The sequence below is a fragment of the Anomaloglossus baeobatrachus genome, chromosome 2, assembly GCF_048569485.1.
Source record: "Anomaloglossus baeobatrachus isolate aAnoBae1 chromosome 2, aAnoBae1.hap1, whole genome shotgun sequence".
Taxonomy (NCBI): Eukaryota; Metazoa; Chordata; class Amphibia; order Anura; family Aromobatidae; genus Anomaloglossus; species Anomaloglossus baeobatrachus.
The window spans coordinates 14,732,369-14,758,958 of record NC_134354.1 but is presented as its reverse complement, the minus strand read 5'-3'; the positions used below and the strand labels follow the sequence as shown (position 1 = coordinate 14,758,958).

The following is a 26,590-nucleotide window of genomic DNA, read 5'->3' as shown; positions in this document are numbered from 1 at the left end:
TTTGGTTTTAAGGGCACCATGTTGGGAAGTGCTGCTTAAGAATGAGAAGAGAGAAATCTGCAAAAACAAGCTGTGGGTGTGAAATTTCGTCATGACCTCTGTACTACATGGAGACAAAAAGGATGACTACATTATCAATCAGAGAAGATGTCATCTATAATGTACCTGGATATAAATGTTTATTTGTTATAGTGATTAATTCTCATCAGTACTGTCTGATAGTGGCTGGTAAAAACAACTCCCACTAGCTCCGTACTATTGTTAAGGACATACTTGGAGTTGTAAGTTCATGTGATACAAATATATATGGGACTGACCTGACATAACAATTAATCACTGTACTAAGCTTGGTGCTGTATTCCTGTATTGATGGTGGTTTTGGTGCTGCATTTATGTATTGACAGTGGTTTTGGCACTGCCTTCTTGCAACGACTGTAGTTATGGCACGCCATGCATGTACTGACTGTGGTTCAAGTGCTGTAGTCATGTTCTGACGGTGAGTCTGGAGTTGCATTTGTGTACTTTAAGGTGGTTCTAATGTTGCTTTAGTGTACTGACATTGGTTTGGATGCTTCTTTCATATACTGATGAGGGTTCTGGCATAGCATTTGTGTACTGATGATGGCTCTGATGCTGCTTTCATGTACTGATGGTGGTTCTGGTACTGCAATCATGTATTGACGATGGTTCTGGTGCTGAATTTGTGTACTTGAAGGGAGTTCTGGTGCTGCATTCATGTACTAATGGTAGTTCTGGGGCACCATTTGTATACTGATGGTGGTTCTGATGCTGCATTCATGTACTGATGGTGGTTCTGGTGCTGCACTCATGTGCTGATTGTGGATCTTTTACAGTCCTCTTTCAATCCAAAATAGCATCATGGCTATATTAATACTTAAAAATCCTCAAAAACACAAAGATTTGAGTTTAAAATAAAGATTTGGCGAATATCTACTCCAATAAGCTTGTCAGTATTTAAAGTTTTCAAATCCTTCTGAGATACTCAAAACTTAGTTAGTGTGAGGTACTAATGTACTGATGGTGGTTTAGGTGATGTATTCATGTAATTACCACTTTTTTAAAAATTGTGGCCCTTGGACCAAAACAGTGGTGTGCACCCATGGTATAAAGGAACCAAAGTTGTCCATTGAGGTCAATGAATTCTGTGTGAATGACTTTTAAAGACAAATTTGCCTATAAGGCTGTTCGGGGAACTTAACTAAGACAATCATAATTTTTGGGGGGACTCCTCATCTCATTGTTATGCAGAAGTTTGTGGTTATCCATTGTTCTCAATTGGCACAGTAGCACATATCGCACAATAGCCATTGAAAACCGCTAAGACACAAGAACTACCGCTACACCCCTGCTATTTCAACAGTTTATATAAATTGATAGTACAAGTACATAAAAAGGGGAAAAAAAAATCTCCTCTTATCAGCTATTTTTTTTCTTTCCCTGCCTCCTGAAGTCATCACTTACTTTGAGAAATTGCTAAAATCCATCCAGCTCAAGAAAAGATGCATGGAGAGCATTCTCAGTGATAAGATTATTGCAAAATATGGAAGTTTATGGATTAGGGAGGAGGATAAGAGACCAGAATGAGACAAAGGTTCAGAAGCTTTCTACCTTTTATCTCACACCATGCTAAGTTCCCAACATCTCTATTCTTTATTGCAATATCCCAATGTTGCTCTTAGTAAGAGTTTTATCTCACTTTAGAGCTGGATTCAGTGTTGCTGCATAATAACCCCCATGTTCTTGCATTCTTGTGTTTTATCTTATGCCAGTGCTGTATTCACAGCTACACTGCTCAGTACTGCTGTGTAATGTCGTCCATGCTGCTTCTAATAAGTGTTTTATCTCTCCTAGTGCTGGACATACAGCTATACTGCTCAGTATTGCTGTATAATATCGTCCATGCTGCTTCTATTAAGTGTTTTATCCCTCCCTGTGCTGGAGTCACAGTTACACTGCTCAGTGCTGCTGTATAATTTCCTCCATGCTGCTTCTAATAAGTGTTTTATCTCTCCCAGTGCTGAAGTCACAGCTACACTGCTCAGTGCTGCGGTATACTGTCCTCCATGCTGCTTCTGATAAGTGTTTTATCTCTTCCAGTGCTGGATGCACAGCTACATTGCTCAGTACTGCTGTGTAATATCCTCCATGCTGCTTCTAATAAGTGTTTTATCTCTCCCAGTGATGGAGTAACAGCTACACTGCTCAGTGCTGCTGTGTAATATCCTCCATGCTGCTTCTAATAAGTGTTTTATCTCTCCTAGTGCTGGAATCATAGCCACTTTGCTCAGTGCTGCGGTATACTGTCCTCCATGCTGCTTCTATTAAGTGTTTTATCTCTTCTAGTGCTGGAGTAACAGCTACACTGCTCAGTGATGCAGTATAATATCCTCCATGCTGCTTCTAATAAGTGTTTTATCTCTCTCAATGCTAGAGTCACCATTACACTGGTCAGTGCTATTGTGTAATGTCCTCCATGTTGCGTCTAATAAGTGTTTTATCTCTCCCAGTGCTGGAGTAACAGCTACACTGCTCAGTACTGCTGTGTAATGTCCTCCATGCTGCTTATAATAAGTGTTTTATCTCTCCCAGTGCTGGAGTAACAGCTACACTGCTCAGTGCTGCGGTATACTGTCCTCCATGTTGCTTCTATTAAATGTTTTATCTCGCCTAATGCTGGAGTCACAGCTACACTGCTCAGTACTGCTGTGTAATGTCCTCCATGCTGCTTATAGTAAGTGTTTTATCTCTCCCAGCGCTGGATGCACAGCTACACTGCTCACTCCTGCTCTATAATGTCCTCCATGCTGCTTATAGTAAGTGTTTTATCTCTCCCAGCACTGGATGCACAGCTACACTGCTCAGTACTGCTGTGTAATGTCCTCCATGCTGCTTATAGTAAGTGTTTTATCTCTCCCAGCGCTGGATGCACAGCTACACTGCTCACTCCTGCTCTATAATGTCCTCCATGCTGCTTCTAGTAAGAGGATTATCTCTCCCAGTGCTGCAGTCACAGTTTATTTCCGTAAGTGTAGTCACCTAGAGAATAACATAGCCCAGTCATTTTAATCGCACAATGAAAAAAATGAAAAACAAAACTCAAAAAAAAAGGGATGCAAAATTGTTTTTTTGTGAAATGTCACCAAACATGGATTTTTTTTATTCCATTTTCTAAAATTAAATGGTAAAATGAGTGGTGTCCTTCACATTTACACCTCATCATGCAAAAAACAAGCCCCTGTATGTCTATGAAGAAGGAAAAATAAAAAAAAATAATTATCTCATGGAAAAAAGGGAGGAAAAGGTAACAAAAAAATCATCTGTTAGGGAAAGGGTTAAAGGAATGAATCACAGCCCCATGATGCAGCGACGAGACTCCGACCCCACATCTCAGAACGGTCCCATTAGCTAATGCCAGGTCTGGTGATCCAACCGCACAACCAGTGCCAATGTACATGACCGCACTGCTCCGCTCCTCTATTGCACATGTACACATGCCCCTAATGAGCTCATGAATATGCAAATGATGCTAAATTCAGCTGTCTCTAGTAAATCAGTGTCACAAAGTGTTTACTCTGCCGGACAAAAGCAAAAAACAGCTCCGTGCTACACAGAACAAGCAACAGGAAAACAAAGCGTGAGAGAGATGGCGGAGATGGTGATAATCATGGACTACGAACAGCACAAAGGCTACGAACAGCACAAAGACTACGAACAGCACAAAGACTACGAACAGCACAAAGACTACGAACAGTCCCTACAGTAAAGAAAGAAGAACAAGATCTATCAGAAAGGAAACAATCAATAACACCCCAAAAATCTGTTACTGCTCCATCATTATCATAACTAAAAGGACAAAAACTCCTCCACCAAAAGCAATGGAAAGAAACTACCATGCTCCAACTACGGTAGTGATGAGAGGGCACTACCATGCACAGGTGCTCAGTACTGGTAACTAATGATGAGCGGGCACTACCATGCTCGGGTGCTCAGTACTGGTAACTAGTGATGAGTGGGCACTACCATGCTCGGGTGCTCAGTACTGGTAACTAGTGATGAGCGGGCACTACCATGCTCGGGTGCTCAGTACTGGTAAATAGTGATGAGCGGGCTCTACCATGCTCGGGTGCTCAGTACTCGTAACTAGTGATGAGCGGGCACTACCATGCTCGGGTGCTCAGTACTGGTAACTAGTGATGAGCGGGCACTACCATGCTCGGGTGCTCAGTACTGGTAACTAGTGATGAGTGGGCACTACCATGCTCGGGTGCTCAGTACTGGTAACTAGTGATGAGCGGGCACTACCATGCTCGGGTGCTCAGTACTGGTAACTAGTGATGAGCGGGCTCTACCATGCTCGGGTGCTCAGTACTCGTAACTAGTGATGAGCGGGCACTACCATGCTCGGGTGCTCAGTACTGGTAACTAGTGATGAGTGGGCACTACCATGCTCGGGTGCTCAGTACTGGTAACTAGTGATGAGCGGGCACTACCATGCTCGGGTGCTCAGTACTGGTAACTAGTGATGAGCGGGCACTACCATGCTCGGGTGCTTAGTACTGGTAACTAGTGATGAGCGGGCACTACCATGCTCGGGTGCTTAGTACTGGTAACTAGTGATGAGCGGGCACTACCATGCTCGGGTGCTCAGTACTTGTAACTAGTGATGAGCGGGCACTACCATGCTCGGGTGCTCTGTACTCGTAACTAGTGATGAGCGGGCACTACCATGCTCGGGTGCTCAGTACTTGTAACTAGTGATGAGCGGGCACTACCATGCTCGGGTGCTCAGTACTTGTAACTAGTGATGAGCGGGCACTGCCATGCTCGGGTGCTCAGTACTGGTAACTAGTGATGAGCGGGCACTACCATGCTTGGGTGCTCAGTATTGGTGACTAGTGATGAGCGGGCACTACCATGCTCAGGTGCTCAGTACTGGTAACTAGTGATGAGCGGGCACTACAATGCTCGGGTGCTCTGTACTGGTAACTAGTGATGAGCGGGCACTACCATGCTCGGATGCTCAGTACTGGTAACTAGTGATGAGCGGGCACTACCATGCTCGGGTGCTCAGTACTGGTAACTAGTGATGAGCGGGCACTACCATGCTCGGGTGCTCAGTACTGGTAACTAGTGATGAGCGGGCACTACCATGCTCGGGTGCTCAGTACTGGTAACTAGTGATGAGCGGGCACTATCATGCTCGGGTGCTCAGTACTGGTAACTAGTGATGAGCGGGCACTACCATGCTCGGGTGCTCAATACTGGTAACTAGTGATGAGCGGGCACTATCATGCTCGGGTGCTCAGTACTGGTAACTAGTGATGAGCGGGCACTACCATGCTCGGGTGCTCAGTACTGGTAACTAGTGATGAGCGGGCACTACCATGCTCGGGTGTTCAGTACTGGTAACTAGTGATGAGCGGGCACTACCATGCTCGGGTGCTCAGTGCTGGTAACTAGTGATGAGCGGACACTACCATCCTCGGGTGTTCAGTACTGGTAACTAGTGATGAGCGGGCACTACTATGCTCGGGTGCTCGGTACTCATAACTAGTGATGAGTGAGCAGTACCATGCTCGGGTGCTCCGTACTAGTAACTAGTGATGAGCGGGCACTACCATGCTCAGGTGCTCAGTACTGGTAACTAGTGATGAGCGGGCACTACCATGCTCAGGTGCTCAGTACTGGTAACTAGTGATGAGCGGGCACTACCATGCTCGGGTGCTCAGTACTGGTAACTAGTGATGAGCGGGCACTACCATGCTCAGGTGCTCAGTACTGGTAACTAGTGATGAGCGGGCACTACCATGCTCAGGTGCTCAGTACTGGTAACTAGTGATGAGCGGGCACTACCATGCTCAGGTGCTCAGTACTGGTAACTAGTGATGAGCGGGCACTACCATGCTCGGGTGCTCAGTACTGGTAACTAGTGATGAGCGGGCACTACCATGCTCAGGTGCTCAGTACTGGTAACTAGTGATGAGCGGGCACTACCATGCTCGGGTGCTCAGTACTGGTAACTAGTGATGAGCGGGCACTATCATGCTCAGGTGCTCAGTACTGGTAACTAGTGATGAGCGGGCACTACCATGCTCGGGTGCTCAGTACTGGTAACTAGTGATGAGCGGGCACTACCATGCTCGGGGGCTCAGTACTGGTAACTAGTGATGAGCGGGCACTATCATGCTCGGGTGCTCAGTACTGGTAACTAGTGATGAGCGGGCACTATCATGCTCGGGTGCTCAGTACTGGTAACTAGTGATGAGCGGGCACTACCATGCTCGGGTGCTCAGTACTGGTAACTAGTGATGAGCGGGCACTATCATGCTCGGGTGCTCAGTACTGGTAACTAGTGATGAGCGGGCACTACCATGCTCGGGTGCTCAGTACTGGTAACTAGTGATGAGCGGGCACTACCATGCTCGGGGGCTCAGTACTGGTAACTAGTGATGAGTGGGCACTACCATGCTCGGGGGCTCAGTACTGGTAACTAGTGATGAGCGGGCACTACCATGCTCGGGTGCTCAGTACTGGTAACTAGTGATGAGTGGGCACTACCATGCTCAGGTGCTCAGTACTCGTAACTAGTGATGAGTGGGCACTACCATGCTCGGGTGCTCAGTACTGGTAACTAGTGATGAGCGGGCACTACCATGCTCAGGTGCTCAGTACTGGTAACTAGTGATGAGCGGGCACTACCATGCTCAGGTGCTCAGTACTTGTAACTAGTGATGAGCGGGCACTACCATGCTCGGGTGCTCAGTACTGGTAACTAGTGATGAGCGGGCACTACCATGCTCGGGTGCTCAGTACTGGTAACTAGTGATGAGCGGGCACTACCATGCTCAGGTGCTCAGTACTGGTAACTAGTGATGAGCGAGCACTACCATGCTCAGGTGCTCAGTACTGGTAACTAGTGATGAGCGGGCACTACCATGCTCAGGTGCTCAGTACTGGTAACTAGTGATGAGCGGGCACTACCATGCTCAGGTGCTCAGTACTGGTAACTAGTGATGAGCGGGCACTACCATGCTCGGGTGCTCAGTACTGGTAACTAGTGATGAGCGGGCACTACCATGCTCGGGTGCTCGGTACTGGTAACTAGTGATGAGCGAGCACTACCATGCTCAGGTGCTCGGTACTGGTAACTAGTGATGAGCGGGCACTACCATGCTCGGGTGCTCAGTACTGGTAACTAGTGATGAGCGGGCACTACCATGCTCGGGTGCTCAGTACTGGTAACTAGTGATGAGCGGGCACTACCATGCTCGGGTGCTCAGTACTGGTAACTAGTGATGAGCGGGCACTACCATGCTCGGGTGCTCTGTACTGGTAACTAGTGATGAGCGGACACTACCATGCTCAGGTGCTCAGTACTGGTAACTAGTGATGAGCGGGCACTACCATGCTCGGGTGCTCAGTACTCGTAACTAGTGATGAGCGGGCACTACCATGCTCAGGTGCTCAGTACTGGTAACTAGTGATGAGCGGGCACTACCATGCTCGGGTGCTCAGTACTCGTAACTAGTGATGAGCGGGCACTACCATGCTCAGGTGCTCAGTACTGGTAACTAGTGATGAGTGAGTATTTCTTCTTGCTCCACTTTTCGCTCCCGCCGTTGTTGCACCGTTCGGCCGTGTTACCGCTATGGGTGATGAATGTCATTTTGCTGTATAAATACTTAGTGGGGCCCCAGTCGCTCTGTTATACAGGAGCCGCTGCTCTATTTTTTGGAGAGTGCAGAGGGTGGAGCCGCAGAGAACCTGAAATGTTCCCTCGCGGCTTTGCTCCTCTTTGTGCTCAGTGGGGGAGACCTATAATGCAAACGTTGTGCAGTCATCAAACAGAAGGGGTGCCGGTGACTGGGGCGGGGGGGGGGCTTCTGCATCCAGAATGCTACAAAGTTAATAAAGGCTTTACGGTCTCATCTCCATGGCAACAGTGGGGAAACATATTTGGCCGGCGTGACCCCGCTGTTTTATAGTGTAATGCTAATGGCGGGCTCGGAGAATTTCACACTTCGCGGCCTCCAAACTTTCTTTTATTTGTGACTTGGTAACATTTGCTGCAGGAGACCCTGAAATCCGCAAATTCTGGAATTAAAAGGTTCAATATGAAACCGAGAATCTGCAAAATGTAAAAGACCTTCAGGGGCAGTAATGAATCCGCGGATCCGTGCACCAGAATGCAAAACGTGCACCTCATAATCTGCAGCACAGATCTGGGGGCGCTCGGGCAGGTGGAGCGTTACTTACTGTCTCAGAGTCGTTGGGGTCAGATCTACTGAGCTAAATTTAGATTAATATATTATAGGTGTGGTTTAAACAAAAAGACATGAACACATGGGAAGGACCGTGGCTTAAAGGGAATCTGTCAGCAGGTTTTTACTATGTTACCAGAGAGCCCCACAATATAAAGGCAAATTCCCTGATTCCAGCAATGTGTCACTTACTGGGCTGTGTTTTAGTGTTCCAATACAATCAGCATTTTATCAGCAGGAGATTATCACTACAGGACTAGGTGTCTCATGCTTCCTAGTCCGGCCACACCCCCATCACTGATTAGCAGCTTTCTGTAAATAGACAATGTACACAGAAAGCTGTGGTGTCTGAGATCTGCAGCAGAGGAAACTGAGATTATATCATTCGAGTAAGGAAGCTCAGCATTTTCTACTTCCATATTGGTATGGGTAGTGTATATGCAGCCCAGCCTGGAGACCCTCACATCTCAGGAAATAGAGGGTCTTCTAATGAGGATACTATCTAGCTCTAAAAAGTCAATGGATAGTGCATGCAAATGGCGCCCCATGGGGCTGCAGGTGAGCGTGCTTTCCAGCTTCCTAAAATGTCCTACTGGAATTCAAAAATTGACTAATGGGCGAGCATGCTCGCCACTACTCGTTACTTGATCGAGCATGCGGTATGGTGTGCTAGTGATGCTTTTCTTTTCCAGGAAGCGTAGATTGTATTACCTGAGTGCCGGAACCGGATCATTAGCCGGAATTCCCTGAGAACTCCGGCACTTGGATACTTTTGAAACCGTGTAGACCCGGACTTTTACAGCCCGGGTCTGCCCATCACTAATTCTGTAACCTTTCTGATTAAAGGGTTTTGGTGATGCACAGATCCCAGAGGTGGAACGGCAGCTTTCTTACCTGGTGACCTCCTTTCCTTCTCCGGAGTTTACATGGACCCTCTTTTTTTGGTAACTTCCCACACATTGTGGAACCTTTCTGAATAAAGGGTTTTGGTGGTGCACAGCTTTTTTTTACCTGGTGACCTTCTTTCCTTCCCCTTTTCTGGAGTTTACCTGGACCCTCATTTTTTGGTAACTTCCCACACATTGTGGAACCTTTCTGAATAAATGGTTTTGGTGGTGCACAGCTTTCGCACCTGGTTACCTCCTTTCATTCCCCTTCTCCGGAGTTTACCTGTACCCTCATTTTTTGGTAACTTCCCACACAGTGTGGAACCTTTCTGATTAAAGGGTTTTGGTGGTGCATAACTTTCTTACCTGGTGACCCCCTTTCCTTCAACTTTTCTGGAATTTACTTGGACCCCCTTTTTTTTGTAACTTCACACACATTGAGGAACCTTTCTTAATAAAGGGATTTGGTGGTGCACAGATTTCTCACCTGGTGACCTCCTTTCCTTCCCCTTCTCCGGAGGTTACCTGGATGCTCTTTTTTTGGTAACTTCCCACACATTGTGGAACCTTTCTTAATAAAGGGATTTGGTGGTGCACAGCTTTCTCACCTGGTGACCTCCTTTCCTTCCCCTTCTCCGGAGTTTACCTGGACCCTCATTTTTTGGTAACTTCCCACACATTGTGGAACCTTTCTGAATAAATGGTTGTGGTGGTGTACAGCTTTCTTACCTGGTGACCTCATTTCCTTCCCCTTCCTTGGAGTTTACCAGGACCCTCTTTTTTTGGTAACTTCCAACACATTGGGGGTAGAACCTTTCTAAATAAATGGTTTTGGTGGTGCACAGCTTTCTTACCTGGTGACCTCCTTTCCTTCCCCTTCTCCGGAGTTTGCCTAGACCCTCTTTTTTTGGTAACTTCCCACACATTGTGGAACCTTTCTAAATAAATGGTTTTGGTGGTGCACAGCTTTCTTACCTGGTGACCTCCTTTCCTTCTCTTCTCCGGAGTTTGCCTAGACCCTCTTTTTTTGGTAACTTCCCACACATTGTGGAACCTTTCTGAATAAATGGTTTTGGTGGTGCACAGCTTTCTTACCTGGTGACCTCCTTTCCTTCCCCTTCTCCAGAGTTTGCCTAGACCCTCTTTTTTTGGTAACTTCCCACACATTGTGGAACCTTTCTGAATAAATGGTTTTGGTGGTGCATAACTTTCTTACCTGGTGACCTCCTTTCATTCCCCTTCTCCGGAGTTTACCTGGATGCTCTTTTTTTGGTAACTTCCCACACATTGTGGAACCTTTCTGAATAAATGGTTGTGGTGGTGCACAGCTTTCTCACCTGGTGACCTCCTTTCCTTCCCCTTCTCTGGAGTTTACCAGGACCCTCATTTTTTGGTAACTTCCCACACATTGTGGAACCTTTCAGTAATAAATGATTTTGGTGGTGCATAGCTGTGTTACCTGGTGACCTCCTTTCCTTCCCCTTCTCTGGAGTTTACCAGGACCCTCTTTTTTTGGTAACTTCCCACACATTGTGGAACCTTTCTGAATAAATGGTTGTGGTGGTGCACAGCTTCCTTACCTGGTCATCTCCTTTCCTTCCCCTTCTCTGGAGTTTACCAGGACCCTCATTTTTGGTAACTTCCCACACATTGTGGAACCTTTCTGAATAAATGGTTTTGGTGGTGCACAGCTGTCTTACCTGGTGACCTCCTTTCCTTCCCCTTCTCTGGAGTTTACCTGGACCCCCTTTTCCTAATTCTCAGCATTTTCTCTCTTTTTTTTCCGCTGCTGAGTTTACTGAAAAGATAACAATTACTTTTCTGTCGGCGAGCCGCTCTGCTTGAGTAGCAGAAATATTGATGCGGATATTATCTATAGAAGGCGCTCGGCTCCGGCTTCACTTTCTTCAGAATTAACAAGACGAGAGCAAGTGATGGAAAGGCAGAAAGAACATCAGATAGACTCAACATAGAATATTACAAGCGCAAAACAGCCAGAAATTAATCCACACAATGGCCCCATCCAACAAGAACAACACAAGAGAAAGAGAACAAGTGGAGCAGCAAAGAAGAAAAAACTGCGGCTCCTGTGATGTGGGGAGACGGTGATTTATGGTTTCCTCATGGGCGATCTGTCAGTGTCTTGTCTGTTCCGGGGCAGACGCTCACAATCCACCATAGTAATTAAAGTAACAAGCTTTCCCGGATCTTTCTGTAGATGGAAGAACAAGTCGCCGTCAACTCATTTATTTATTATCGTGAGGTGCAAAGTGCGGCCCTTGTTGGGGAGGGCGTCACCTTGTCTGTGTCCTTGAGATCCTAATGATGCCCAATTATCTTGGGAGATGGAAGGTTTGCTTCTTTTTTAGCTTTTCTATTATGTTTTTTGTACATTGTTAAACATATAGAATCTGGATGACGTTACTATGGAGACGTAGGAATTAAAGAATCCATAGATTGTAGAAGATACAATGTGCACCTCGCACTAAGACATCCCTAGAGACAGCCCGGGAGGTGGAGATGGGGTTCTTGGGATTAAACTAAGGTTGGCTCTGTTCCTCTTCCCACCGAGCGCCTCATCTCTGCAAGCTCTGGAAGAGAGAGGCGAGCCTCAAAGGAATATGGTCCTTCTCTTCTGCTCCCCCTTTGTTAGGTCCTTCAGCTGGGTTCTCCGCCCAATTTATTGTGTCTTAAAGCCCCTATGTTAGGTCCAACACGCTGTTTCTGTTAGTTCCTATACTGTCCAAGGTCTTACACCCCTTCTGCTAAGTCCTATATCCCTTCTTTTATTTCCTACACCCCTTCTGGTATGTCCTACACATTTATTAGGTCCACGAGGCAGGCGGTTAACCTACTCATTGCCGGGTCATCAATGGATGTCGTCACAGGCAGCCTAGCCCGGCTCCGTTGCCCCGAGGCGTACAGTAAATGGCGGGGGAGATGATGGGGGTAGTAGTAGGATGAAGGGAATCGGCCGCCACTGCTGTTGCTGTCCTCCGGGGCGGATGGTGGTACCAGTTATGGATGGTATCGCTCCCCACAGGTGGAGCGGGCCCCTGGGAGGATGATGAAAGAAGTAGTAATGGCGGGCGCCGGTGTCGATAATCAAGAGACAGAGTCTATGGCTGCGGTTCCAGGTGTCTTTACTCACTCTTTGTGCTATGCCGCTCGCCCGGTTAGTACTGGTCACCCGCTGTGATGGGCTCCGCCAACTCCGGGTAAGTTAGAAGTCACCAGTGTTGGAAAGATGAAGAAAGTCCCTTGTCAGAGTGGTCCTTGTAGTTGTGAGGCACCTGGGCTGAGCGGTGGCACCCCCAGCCCCAGGCCCTGTGAAGAGAGAAGCAAGTGGTGTCGTGTCCCAGAACTGGTGTCCCAGATAGACTGACTCGTGATTGTGTGAGTTTGCTCTTATTTCTACCCCAAGTGGAATCCACCCCCCAGGTGGCCGTCCTAGTGACCGGAGAATTCCCTTGCTTCATAATGGCCAACCCCCTGCCTACCCTAGCACAGCTCCCAGAGAGACGGCCCCTAAGCTTTATGTAAAGTGTGAGTGTGGAACACCGGTGATTAACCCCCTCCTTACATGAGGTGAATATCACACCTACAATAAGGTGCAATACTCCGTGGCGACTGAAGCCTCAGGGACGCCACATATATCCCTTTGGTTAGGTCCTACACTCCTTCTGTTGGGTCCTACACCTCTTGTGTTAGATCCTACGGTTTTATTAGGTCCTATATCCCTTCTGGTAGGTCCTACACCTTTTCTGTTAAGTCAACCCTTTTGTTAGGTCCTACACCCCTTCTGTTAGGTCCTACACCTTTTCTGTTAGGTCCTACCCTTTTATTAGGTCCTATATTCCTTCTGTTAGGTCCTACACCCCTTTTGTTAGGTCCTACGGTTTTATTAGGTCCTACACCCTTTCTTTTGGGTCCTACACCCCTTCTGTAAGGTCCTACACCTTTTCTGTTAGGTTGTATATCCCTTCTGTTAGTTCCTACACCCTTTCTGGTAGGTCCTACACCCCTTCTGGTAGGTCCTACACCTTTTCTGTTAGATCCTGCGGTTTTATTAGGTCCTATATCCCTTCTGTTAGGTCCTACATCCGTTGTAGAACATATATGCACTCTCTTAGGTCCGACATCCCTTCTGTTAATTCCTAATCCCTTTTTCTACAGTCTTAAACCCCTTTTGACAGTTCTTACATCACTTCTCTCAGTCCCTTCAACCCTTTTGTTACTTCCTTTAACTCGCTTCTTAGCTCTTACACCCCCTTGTTGGGTCCCATCTATTAAATCAGATCATACTCCTCCTCTGTTAGGTCCTACTCCTTCTATTACATCCTCCAAGCCTTCTGTTAGGACCAATAAACCATTTGTCAGGGCCTTGATATCATCGGTGCTGGATCTCGACCTCCTTATTCATGGTTTTCTAGAGAATTCTTAATCCCTGTATCAGTCCACCAGTAATGGAGAGATATGGTCGGCAGTGACTGAGGCCCTTTACTAGTTATGATGTCACATTACTTGACAGAACTCTTCATATGTCATATATGATGCTTCTGGTGATGTCACCGCTGCTGACAGTCAGTTACCTGTATGATGGCTCTGGTGATGTCGCCACTGCTGACAGTCAGTTACCTGTGTGATGGCTCTGGTGATGTCACCACTGCAGACAGTCAGTTACCTGTATGATGGCTCTGGTGATCTCACCACTGCAGACAGTCAGTTACCTGTATGATGGCTCTGGTGATGTCGCCACTGCTGACAGTCAGTTACCTGTATGATGGCTCTGGTGATGTCGCCACTGCTGACAGTCAGTTACCTGTATGATGCCTCTGGTGATGTCACCACTGCAGACAGTCAGTTACCTGTATGATGCCTCTAGTGATGTCACCACTGCTGACAGTCAGTTACCTGTATGATGCCTCTGGTGATGTCACCACTGCAGACAGTCAGTTACCTGTATGATGCCTCTGGTGATGTCACCACTGCAGACAGTCAGTTACCTGTATGATGCCTCTGGTGATGTCACCACTGCAGACAGTCAGTTACCTGTATGATGCCTCTGGTGATGTCACCACTGCAGACAGTCAGTTACCTGTATGATGGCTCTGGTGATGTCACCACTGCAGACAGTCAGTTACCTGTATGATGCCTCTGGTGATGTCACCACTGCAGACAGTCAGTTACCTGTATGACGCCTCTGGTGATGTCACCACTGCTGACAGTCAGTTACCTGTATGACGCCTCTGGTGATGTCACCACTGCTGACAGTCAGTTACCTGTATGATGCCTCTGGTGATGTCACCACTGCTGACAGTCAGTTACCTGTATGATGCCTCTGGTGATGTCACCACTGCAGACAGTCAGTTACCTGTATGACGCCTCTGGTGATGTCACCACTGCAGACAGTCAGTTACCTGTATGACGCCTCTGGTGATGTCACCACTGCTGACAGTCAGTTACCTGTATGACGCCTCTGGTGATGTCACCACTGCTGACAGTCAGTTACCTGTATGATGCCTCTGGTGATGTCACCACTGCAGACAGTCAGTTACCTGTATGATGCCTCTGGTGATGTCACCACTGCAGACAGTCAGTTACCTGTATGATGCCTCTGGTGATGTCACCACTGCTGACAGTCAGTTACCTGTATGACGCCTCTGGTGATGTCACCACTGCTGACAGTCAGTTACCTGTATGACGCCTCTGGTGATGTCACAACAGCGCACTTGACTGTAACCAACTTATGATGTTGCAGATAATTTGCTGTCGGACGCACAATGGAAAATTATCAGTGATTTGCAGCCTCGGCTCAGGGCAGGAGATGAGTTAACGTAATAAAATAACCATTTTATCTTAATGTGATATGTATAGAAACAACACGTGTCCATCAGACAGGACCGCGAGTCTAGACGACTCCCTCTGTAATGGCTGTGGTGTCCTATATTGTCTAGTCACTGCGTCCATATAATTATGTGCCGTCCATCAATGGCGGACACTGGGAGTGATGCGCTAAGTGCATCCTGCGGAGAACATCCGCGCGCTGCAGCGGCTGGCGGAGTGGCTTTGTATTCTGCAGCTTTTGGTCCTTTGTAAGTGATTTTCCTGCAATTATAGCGATGTTATTCACGGCAGCTAATATAAAGTGTCAGCGTTGATTACATGATATCTCTAGAGACGAGCCAATCGATTAGATGTCAATCGAATTTGTGTCGAATTTTAGGAAAATAGCTGAACCCGACTAATTCAAATACTCTATGGAGGAGTTAAATGTTGGATAGATGATACACAGTAGGTATACAGGTAGCCCGCACACATCTGGAGCCACCAAATACCGGGCACTTACCTCCGGCACACAACGTCACGCCCACAGTAGGTATACAGGTAGCCCGCACACATCTGGACCTGACCAAAGAGCCACCAAATACAGGGCACTTACCTCCGGCACACAACGTCACGCCCACCAAGTAGCAGCATGGGAGTCTACTGGGAATCACTGGTTCCATTGTTTCTCTTGGCAGCTGCATTCCCTGCCTTGGCTTTTATACAGACTATAGTTCTTGCTGCTTGGCTGTTTCTTGCCATGCTGAATTGCATTATGGAAAAGCCCGAATGGCTGAACCCGAGGTTCTTCTTTGGGTGATACAATCTTCTACATTGTACTTTTGTCACGATGACTCTAGGATACCGGGGAACTGGGGTCCCTAAGCTGTTCCTCAAGCTAGGGGACCTAATGCTATCCTTAATCTCAGGGATACCCCTAATGGTGGAGAGGCCTGAGTCTCCTTCCTGGCCATGTTCCTGACTAGTTCTGATCTAATTCTCTCTCACCCAGAGAGGGACGGGACAGGAGTGCTATGAATGTCACAGATAAAGACAGACAGGGGAAAACCAAAACTCTGTCAAATACATAGGTAAGGACAATAAGAGATTCAGGAGGAAACACAGGAAACACAAGAGAAGGAAGGAAGCTACAAACCTACAGGGGGAAACTCCACAACCGCAGCAAGCAAATAGAACAATTGTTACTAGAGAGTCTGGGACACCACACCAAACAAGCCAACATAGAACAAGCTATCCCTGGCATGGGTGGAAGAGATTCAGGAGGAAACACAGGAGGGGAAGGAAGCTACAAACCAACTTCCACAAACTTCCACAGCCGCTGCAAGCAGTAGGCATAACTATCTCCAGAAAGTCTGGGACACCACACCTCACAAGGCAACATAGAACAAGCTATAGCTGGCATGGGTGGAAAGATTCAACCAGCATAAATAGGAGGGGAACAGATGTGATTGTTCTTGCACCACATGTGATCAAAGGAACCTATCAAACAAACTAGAAGAGATTAACTCCCACTAATCTGCCTATGAATTAGCACACAGCAGGTCGATGCCCGAGTCTGCCTGTGTTGATCCCAGACACCAGAGAAACCATGGAGCGGAGTGTCAGAATCTACAATGTGAATAGAGGCCGACACCGCCATGACACTCCGTGACGTTTGTGCAAATTGAATTGTCTATTCTTGATCAGAGAATTCCGTAAAATTAGACACAAATTTGATTTGTATCAAATCAATTAACTCATTCCCATCTTTACTTTATATCTGTAAAAGTTAAGTTTTCGGACTCTTCTTGGATTTAGAATTGCATAAAAGTCGCTATTGTAATTGTTTTTGCGCCATTATTCTTTAGTAACCTTGTATTTCAAGATACATCTGTGTATACTGTATATATCACTACATTATGCTGAAAAAAAAGAGAGATTGAGGATTTTAGGTAGAGGAAAGTGACTTAAAACCGTGCAACCTGTGGCTCACTGATAGCGTTTCTGCCTTCCAGACTCCAAGTCTTTTCTTTGAGTCCCAGTAATGTAAGGAAAAAGTGAGAATTAGTTTAAGATTTGAAGGATATAATGGTTAGTTTATTTTTTATATATGGCCTTTTGACGTCACATTTCAATATTTCTTGTTTTTATTTTTCCTCCAGATGTTTCATAGAAGACAAGAGCTCCAAAGTGGCATGGTTGAACCGCTCAGGCATTATTTTTGCTGGACAGGACAAATGGTCTCTTGACCCTCGGATAGAACTGGACAAGAGAAGCGTTCTCGAATACAGTCTCCGCATCCAGAAAGTGGACGTCTATGATGAGGGACCTTACATCTGCTCAGTGCAGACACAACATCACACCAGGACAAACCAGGTTCATCTGATCGTCCAAGGTAAGGGCCAGCTTCATTGTTCTGTGTGTTCATCTTTGGTCATAAACAGGCTGAAAATTGTTCTCGGCCTTAATAATTGAATTACAAAAAGTGCAACTTCTTCGGGATCTCTGCTCTTTGGTGTCTTCTACAGCCCAAGCTTCTGGAAGCTGTCAGGACTAAGATGCATCTGGAACTGGTCCATGTGCCTCCAAGGTTTGTGAATAGATCCTTAGGATACCCAGGGGCCAAGATGCATCTGGAACTGGTCCATGTGCCTCCAAGGTTTGTGAATAGATCCTTAGGATACCCAGGGGCCAAGATGCATCTGGAACTGGTTCATGTGTCCCAAGGTCTGTGATTAAATACTTAGGACACCCAGGGGACAATAGCCACCCGGAACTGATCAAGGTGTCTCCAAGGTCTGTGAATAAACCCTTAGGATACCCAGGGGCCAAGATGCATCTGGAACTGATCCATGTCTCTCCAAGGTCTGTGATTAAAATCTTAGGGCACCCAGGGGCCAAGATGCATCTGGAACTGGTCCATGTGTCTCCAAGATCTGTGAATAAATCCTTAGGATTCCCAGGGGCCTGGATGCCTCTGGAACTGGTCCATGCATCTCCAAGGTCTGTGATTGAATCCTTAGGACACCCAGGGGCCAAGATGCATCTGGAACTGGTCCATGTGTCTCCAAGGTATGGGATTAAATCCTTTGGACATTCAGGGGCCAAGATGCATCTGGAATTGGTCCACGTGTCCCTAAGGCCTGTGAATAAATACTTACGACACCCATGGGCCAAAATGCATCTGGAACTGGTCCATGTGTCTCCAAGGTCTCTGATTGAATCCTTAGGACATTCAGGGACCAAGATGCATCTGGAACTGGTTCACGTGTCTCCAAGGTCTGTGATTAAATATTTAGGACACCCAGGGGCTAAGATGCATCTGGAACTGGTCCATGTGTCTCCAAGGTCTGTGATTGAATCTGTAGGACACCCAGGGGTCAAGATACATCTGGAACTGGTCCATGTGATTCAAGGTCTGTGATTATATCTTTAGGACACTCAGGGGCCAAGATGTATCGGGAACTGGTCCATGTGTCTCCAAGGTTTGTGAATAAATCCTTAGGACACCCAGGTACCAATATGTATTTGGAACTGGTTCATGTGTCTCCAAGGTCTCCAAGTCCTTGAAGTTATAATTTGCACACACCAGGACCTGGCCAATGAGCCACCAAAAACTGTCATTAGGACCTGCTGGCCATTTAACTCATGACCTTCATAATAACATCCCTGACCAAAAAGTGGTGGTTGCCCAACACCTCCAACCAGAAAATCAACCATGGACAGAGCCAATTAATCCATTAATCATCAAAAAAGAAAATGTTCCTTCAATGTTCAAATAGATAAATCATCAGTTTGGAAGTTTTAGAAGAGAAGAACTGGTTTGGCCCAAATATTTTCACATGGACGCTCCACCGGGCATTTGTCCTTTAGGAACGCGTCGTATCATTAGCCTAAAGTATCGAATCTCCATCTACATTTATTACGCGGGTCTTGTGCTCGGATAATCTGTATTGTAACTTTTTAGGCTTCTTTCTTTCCCTTTAGCTTTCATAATAAAACCCCGGTGATTCTTTCTTCGCCACGGATCAAATTGAAATGAAATTTAATCTAATCTAAAATGTAATCTGCTGATTCGGGATTAATATTTAATGGGCCAGAGATGAACAAAAAAGACTTTCAGCGGAAACTTTCTGGCCGGCCGCGGTCCTCTCATGTTTATAATAATAATCGCACGGAGAAAAGTTACGTTTCGCCCTAAATTGTAACCGTAATGGAATCTGACTCTCCGAATACGACAATCTCATTTATCATCTCTCGGGGGAAGCCTTTAAATGTCACATTATCCGGCCGGACTGATGTATTTAGGTCTTGTAATATGAATATTTTACGATAATTCATCAAATAATTACAATGTTTTGCATTAAAAGGGGCTGATTGGTGACAGATGAATTTTCTGACTCGTCAATTGGACAGGTCATAAAATAAAGAGGGTGGTCAAAAACATACTGATAGGGAATGTAGATTGTGAGCCCCAATGGAAACAGCAGTGGTGATGTCTGTGGACCATGATGATTCTAGAGAAGTAAGTAAAATAAATATAAGGAACTGAAATAATAAATATTATTACTTGTAATATCACTTTTGGCCACTTGGTGTGCTGTTTGAAAAGTCCCTAAGCAGTATGGAGCGCTAATGACCCTATCTAATGCTGCATCCCAGCCTCTCCTCTCCTGCAGGGATGCACTGTCACACACCACCATCACCAGCTCCTTCCATGCTGCCCGGCGTCCCTGCTTGCTCCTCCACATGGCTTCCTCCTTCCCCCCACCTCCCAAAGTCTGTGCGCTCGTCACAGTACCTCTAGGAATGTTCCTAGGGAGTGAGCGCGTGCCATTGCTCCTCTCGTAAAGGGCAAGTGTGCCTAGAAAGTGCCTCTCAGCCTATCGCTGGGTATTTAGGGCAAACTCCCACTAGGGGAGGTGCCTGGTCAACACCTCAGTTTAGTCAGTGTGTTTTGTCCAGTCAGTTGTCAGGTCACCCTGTCTATCTGTTCCCGTCTTGTCCTGTCCTGTACCTGATCCCAGCTCGTCCTACCTGTTGTCATCTGGATCCAGCCTGTCATGCTTATACCTGGTTTCCAGCCCGGTCCGCCTTGTTGGGTGCCTGATCCCATTCCTGTCTTTCCTGTACCTGTTATCAGCCCGGTCCGCCTTGTTGGGTGCCTGGTCCCATTCCTGTCTTTCCTGTACCTGTTTATCAGTCCGGTCCGCCTTGTTGGGTGCCTGGTCCCATTCCTGTCTTTCCTGTACCTGTTTATCAGCCCGGTCCGCCTTGTTGGGTGCCTGGTCCCATTCCTGTCTTTCCTGTACCTGTTTATCAGCCCGGTCCGCCTTGTTGGGTGCCTGGTCCCATTCCTGTCTTTCCTGTACCTGTTTATCAGCCTGGTCCGCCTTGTTGGGTGCCTGGTCCCATTCCTGTCTTTCCTGTACCTGGTTACCAGCCCGGTCCACCTTGTTGGGTGCCTGATCCCATTCCTGTCTTTCCTGTACCTGTTTATCAGCCCGGTCCGCCTTGTTGGGTGCCTGGTCCCATTCCTGTCTTTCCTGTACCTGTTTATCAGCCCGTTCCGCACTGTTGGGTGCCTGGTTCCAGTCCTGTCCTTGCCCGTACCTGGCTCCAGTCCCGTCCTGCCATGTTGGAGCTAGACATTTTGCCTGTCCATCCTGCCTGTACCTGGACTCTACCTGTCCGTCCTGCCTGTATCTGGACTCTGCCTGTCCGTCCTGCCTGTACCTTGAGTCTGCCTGTCCAAAATGCCTGTACCTGGACTCTGCCTGTCCATCCTGCCTGTACCTGGACTCTGCCTGTCCGTCCTGCCTGTACCTGAACTCTGCCTGTCCGTCCTGCCTGTACCTGGACACCGCCTGTCCATCCTGTCCGTGCTGGCTGTGCCTGGACACCGCTTGTCTGTCCTGCCTGTACCTGGACTCTGCCTGTCCGTCCTGCCTGTATTTGGACTCTGCCTGTCTGTCCTGCCTGTACCTTGAGTCTGCCTGTCCAAAATGCCTGTACCTGGACTCTACCTGTCCGTCCTGCCTGTACTAGGCATTGGGTGTCCATGTCATCACACTTGGACTCCGCCTGTCCGTCCTGCCAGTACCTGAACTCTGCCTGTCCGTCCTGCCTGTACCTGGACACCGCCTGTCTGTCCTGCCTGTACCTGGACACCGCTTGTCCGTCCTGCCTGTACCTGGACACCGCCTGTCCATCCTGCCCTGCTAGTGCTAGAGAGACTCTGCCTGTCCATCTTGCCTGTGCTTTCAGCCTTGAGCCACACTGGTGGTCCCTTGGTGCACTTGAGACTCTGACCCGCCTGCTCCTGTGTCCGCCCCTGTCCTGAGGGTCCACATTAGGGTAGGCCCGGGGTCTCCCTGTGGTCCAGTAGGTTCACTTCAGCTCGCCTCCGTACCATTCCCCGGTGGTGATCGTGACACCCTAAATTAATTTTCTTAAGCAGTCTCAAATATAACATCGAAAATAGAAGCAAAAAAGGAAACCTCTAAAAATCCAAGCATCAGGTTATTCTTATATTATTATTATTATTATTTTTTTAAGCATTGCACAAATTGGCTGAGAACCACCTCTCACCGGGGCCTTGAAGGTCTCCGGCACAGAATTGAGTTCACTGGCTCCTCTGTACGAGAATGAATTATTATCATTATTATTTCAAGGTAACGCGGTGGCACTCGGTCATATTTCAAGGCTTGAGATGGATTCATAAGAGCCGCGACTGAGCCCCTGCCGGTGATTACCTAAGAACAATGTATATTGAAAAGTCATCTGTGGTGACGGCAAAGGAGGGGAATGCGATGTGAGCCGGACAGCTTGATAAATTCAGACATTGTCAAGTTAAAGAAAGGATTTGAACCAGGACCAAATATATTGGAAGACTCAGGCATGGCTGAAAAAACCAAATGGGCCCCAACTCACCCTACATAACCAGGGTCAGCACAGCTTCCACTGAGTGGTGTAATTCTATCCAGGGGGGATGTCAGTGGTCTACTTGTGGCCAGCATAGTGATGCCAGTGGTCTACTTGTGGCCAGCAGAGTGATGTCAGTGATCTACTTGTGGCCAGCGGAGTGATGCCAGTGATCTACTTGTGGCCAGCGGAGTGATGCCAGTGATCTACTTGTGGCCAGCGGAGTGATGCCAGTGATCTACTTGTGGCCAGCAGAGTGATGTCAGTGGTCTACTTGTGGCCAGCGGAGTGATGTCAGTGATCTACTTGTGGCCAGCGGAGTGATGTCAGTGATCTACTTGTGGCCAGCAGAGCGATGGCAGTGGTCTACATGTGGCCAGCATAGTGATGTCAGTGATCTACTTGTGGCCAGTGGAGTGATGTTAGTGGTCTACTTGGGCCAACGGAGTGATGTAAGTGGTCTACTTGTGGCCAGCGGAGCGATGTCAGCGGTCTACTGAGTGATGTCATAAATCTACTTTGGCCAGAATGGCGATGGCAGTGGTGAACTTGTGGCCAACGTAATATTGTTATTAGTCTACTTTCACAAGCATGGTGATGTCAGTGGTCTGTTTGAGGTCATCTTAGTAATCTCAATGGTCTACATTAGGCCAATGTGATGATGTCCTCTATCTATTTTTAGCCAGCTTGATGATGTCAGTGGTCTACTTGTGGCCAGCAGAGTGATGTCAGTGGTCTAATTGTGGCCAGCGGAGTGATGTCAGTGATCTACTTGTGGCCAGCAGAGCGATGGCAGTGGTCTACATGTGGCCAGCCTAGCGATGCCAGTGGTCTACTTGTGGCCAGCATAGTGATGTCAGTGATCTACTTGTGGCCAGTGGAGTGATGTTAGTGGTCTACTTGGGCCAAAGGAGTGATGTTAGTTGTCTACTTGTGGCCAGTGGAGTGATGTCAGTGGTATACTTGGGCCACCGGAGTGATGTCAGTGATCTACTTGTGGCCAGTGGAGTGATGTTAATGGTCTACTTGGGCCAATAGAGTGATGTCAGTGGTCTACTTGTGGCCAGTGGAGTGATGTCAGTGGTCTACTTGTGGCCACTGAAGTCATGTCAGTGGTCTACTTTTCACCAGAGGAATGATGTCAGTAGTATACTTATGGCCAGCGAAGTAATGTCAGTGGTCTGCTTGGGTCACCGGAGTCATGTCAGTGGTCTACTTGTAGCCAATGAAGTGATGTAAGTGGTCTACTTGTGGCCAGCGGAGCGATGTCAGCGGTCTACTGAGTGATGTCATAAATCTACTTTGGCCAGAATGGCGATGGCAGTGGTGAACTTGTGGCCAACGTAATATTGTTATTAGTCTACTTTCACAAGCATGGTGATGTCAGTGGTCTGTTTGAGGTCATCTTAGTAATCTCAATGGTCTACATTAGGCCAATGTGATGATGTCCTCTATCTATTTTTGGCCAGCTTGATGATGTCAGTGGTCTACTTGTGGCCAGCGGAGTGATGTCAGTGATCTACTTGTGGCCAGCAGAGCGATGGCAGTGGTCTACATGTGGCCACCCTAGCGATGCCAGTGGTCTACTTGTGGCCAGCATAGTGATGTCAGTGATCTACTTGTGGCCAGTGGAGTGATGTTAGTGGTCTACTTGGGCCAACGGAGTGATGTTAGTTGTCTACTTGTGGCCAGTGGAGTGATGTCAGTGGTATACTTGGGCCACCGGAGTGATGTCAGTGATCTACTTGTGGCCAGTGGAGTGATGTTAATGGTCTACTTGGGCCAATAGAGTGATGTCAGTGGTCTACTTGTGGCCAGTGGAGTGATGTTAGTGGTCTACTTGTGGCCACTGAAGTCATGTCAGTGGTCTACTTTTCACCAGAGGAATGATGTCAGTAGTATACTTGTGGCCAGCGAAGTAATGTCAGTGGTCTGCTTGGGTCACCGGAGTCATGTCAGTGGTCTACTTGTAGCCAATGAAGTGATGTAAGTGGTCTACTTGTGGCCAGCGGAGCGATGTCAGCGGTCTACTGAGTGATGTCATAAATCTACTTTGGCCAGAATGGCGATGGCAGTGGTGAACTTGTGGCCAACGTAATATTGTTATTAGTCTACTTTCGCAAGCATGGTGATGTCAGTGGTCTGTTTGAGGTCATCTTAGTAATCTCAATGGTCTACATTAAGCCAATGTGATGATGTCCTCTATCTATTTTTGGCCAGCTTGATGATGTCAGTGGTCTACTTCACACACGTTGGTAATGTAAGTGTCAGGCTTGTGGTGGTGACGTCCATATTCTACTTGTGGACAGTGTAGTGACGTCAGTTGTCTATTGCAAACATGTGGTGTCTTTTCAGACATCTTACACTATGCGCTTTCCCTTGTCTCACACTTATCACCACATGGTTTAGCACTGGAAGGAGATATGGAAGACCAGTAGCCGTCTGCTGGGACACATACTGAAAGCTTTTTCATACCTTATTTATTTCTATATTGGAAAAGGAAGATAGCCATGCAAATGGTTTTTTCTTGTGTTACTTCCAGTCCTGGACAGACAAAGTCACACGGGGATTACTACTACGGTGTCGGACTCTGTTCACATTGCAGAGTCTGACAGGCAACCAGGTCTCTCTTAAGTGTTCAGCTCTGCTGGGCATGGGCTGAGTTGTTTCACTGCTCCCAGCCGTGCAGGAGTTAATCCTATTTGGAGCAGTGTGCAACTGTTTTGAGAACTGGGTTGCTGATTACCATCCACAGCTGGTCTCTCCCTACTTAAGGTTGGGGAGTGTAGTAGGAAATTGCCGAATATAGCTTCAGCATAGCTCCAGTGATCCCGGTCTCAGTGGTTATCTACGTTCATGGTGAACTACAGTTGCTTTTCTGCATGATGTGAACATTCCCCGGTTGTGAATTTATTTCCTACCCTTTTCTTTATTCCCCTGTACACATATAGTCTCTCCTTTGTGTTTGAGGGTAGTGTGTACGAGGTTTCGTTCTTTCTTGTTCGTGTCTTTTCTGTGGGGTTTTGTTATTGGGTTTCTGGCTTGCTCCCAGGGTTGACAGGAATCAGGGTCACGCTGGGGGCTCGGACCTGGCTACTATCAAGCCTACCTCTGAGATAAGGGACAGCGCAAAGTCTTCGAGTCTGAGGGCCAGTTTAGGAACCCCGTGACACAATGCTTCCTCGTTCGTCTACTCTTCATCTTTGGCCAACTCACTGGAATATAAATAGCTTTGCCAAACCGTGGCACACTATATGGGATATGGTAGGGAGCTTCATTGACCTTTTTCAGTTCCTGAATGGCAATGGGTCGCTCTGTTGTATTGTGCCCAGGGATATACCCCGTTTTGTCACGGCGTTGGTGCATTCCTCCTACAAAAAGTTATCTGAATACAAATCTGCGGAAGAGAGGCGCGCCGGATTGATATCCACCTGTGTGCCTCGCTCCCTCACCAGATCAGACACATCGCTTATTATTAAATCTGCTGCCATTCAATTAATTTACCGCTGGAAAAAAAAAAGAAACCTTCATGAAATGAGAACTTTACTTAAGCTTCCATGAAATAATAATAATAAAAAAAGACTGATAATTATTTTCCCCAGAAACCTTCAGATCATCCCATTTTCATTAGTTCTCACATAAAAGTCGAGCCCGCTGGCCTAATTAAACTCCCGTGTGGTGTATGGCACTCGTGGCCGGCCGGCATTATGTTTCCCGCGCACGCTCGCTCATATTATACCGTATATCACTTCTGTTTCATGTTTGTAAGGATGAGGAGATCAGAAACAGGAAATATTTTAATGATGTGTGAGTCGGGCGAGGAGCGGGGCGGCCGCCTGATTAATTTGATGCCAACGAGGCTCTTTTCACTTCTCGGTTTTGTCAAGGCTCTTACCAAACCCGTCTAATTTATTTCTCTTTAAACTCAACCGCGTTCGACTATCTGAAAGTGACCACGCTGTGGGCTTCACCGGGCCGGCATTAGATCCACATCGCTCTTTTATCATCCAGAGAGGGCGGAAATTGATTTATAGGGGGCGCTCGTTCTGAAGGGACACCCAAAGGTTCACGCACAGAGTTTCGGTGCTGAATTTATGGATGAGAGGGATTCGTGCTTAGGGCATTTACCCAAAATGCAAAAAATTTTCAAAGTTTTGAAAACCGCAGTGGGATTGGTAACATTGGCTCTTGTGATATTGAAAGTACCAAGTGACTTTCGAAAGGGGATTGAAAGGAATCTCTTTGTCTAGGGAAAGGGGACATGATGATCCCTAATAAAACCTACCACTGGTCCCTGGCTTCCCTCACCACCCTAGGCTGACCCTAAAACTAGGCCTTAGCTGTGATGGTAGTGATCAAATTGGCTGTGTTGATATTGGCAGTGATGATATTGGAAGTAAAAAGTGAATGGTGAAAGGGAACAGAAAGAAAACCCTGTGTCTAGGGAAAGGGGACATGATGATCCCTAGCAAAACCTACCACTGGTCCCTGGCTTCCCTCACCACCCTAGGCTGACCCTAAAACTAGGCCTTAGCTGTGATGGTAATGATCAAATTGGCTGTGTTGATATTGGCAGTGATGATATTGGAAGTACCAAGTGAATGGCGAAAGGGAACAGAAAGAAAACCCTGTGTCTAGGGAAAGAGGACATGATGATCCCTGATCGAACCT

At 47.2% G+C, this 26,590-nt stretch overlaps 1 protein-coding gene across 2 annotated transcripts in view; it reads left to right on the top strand.

Moving 5' to 3' along the window:
- Nucleotides 1-26,590, top strand: part of LSAMP (limbic system associated membrane protein) — a 984,979-nt gene that overhangs the window by 415,295 nt on the left and 543,094 nt on the right. For both annotated transcript variants that reach the window (XM_075334897.1, XM_075334898.1), the window contains exon 2: nt 17,158-17,390. In XM_075334897.1, coding sequence (XP_075191012.1) covers nt 17,158-17,390 — 233 coding nt within the window. The remainder of the gene's footprint in view (nt 1-17,157; nt 17,391-26,590) is intronic.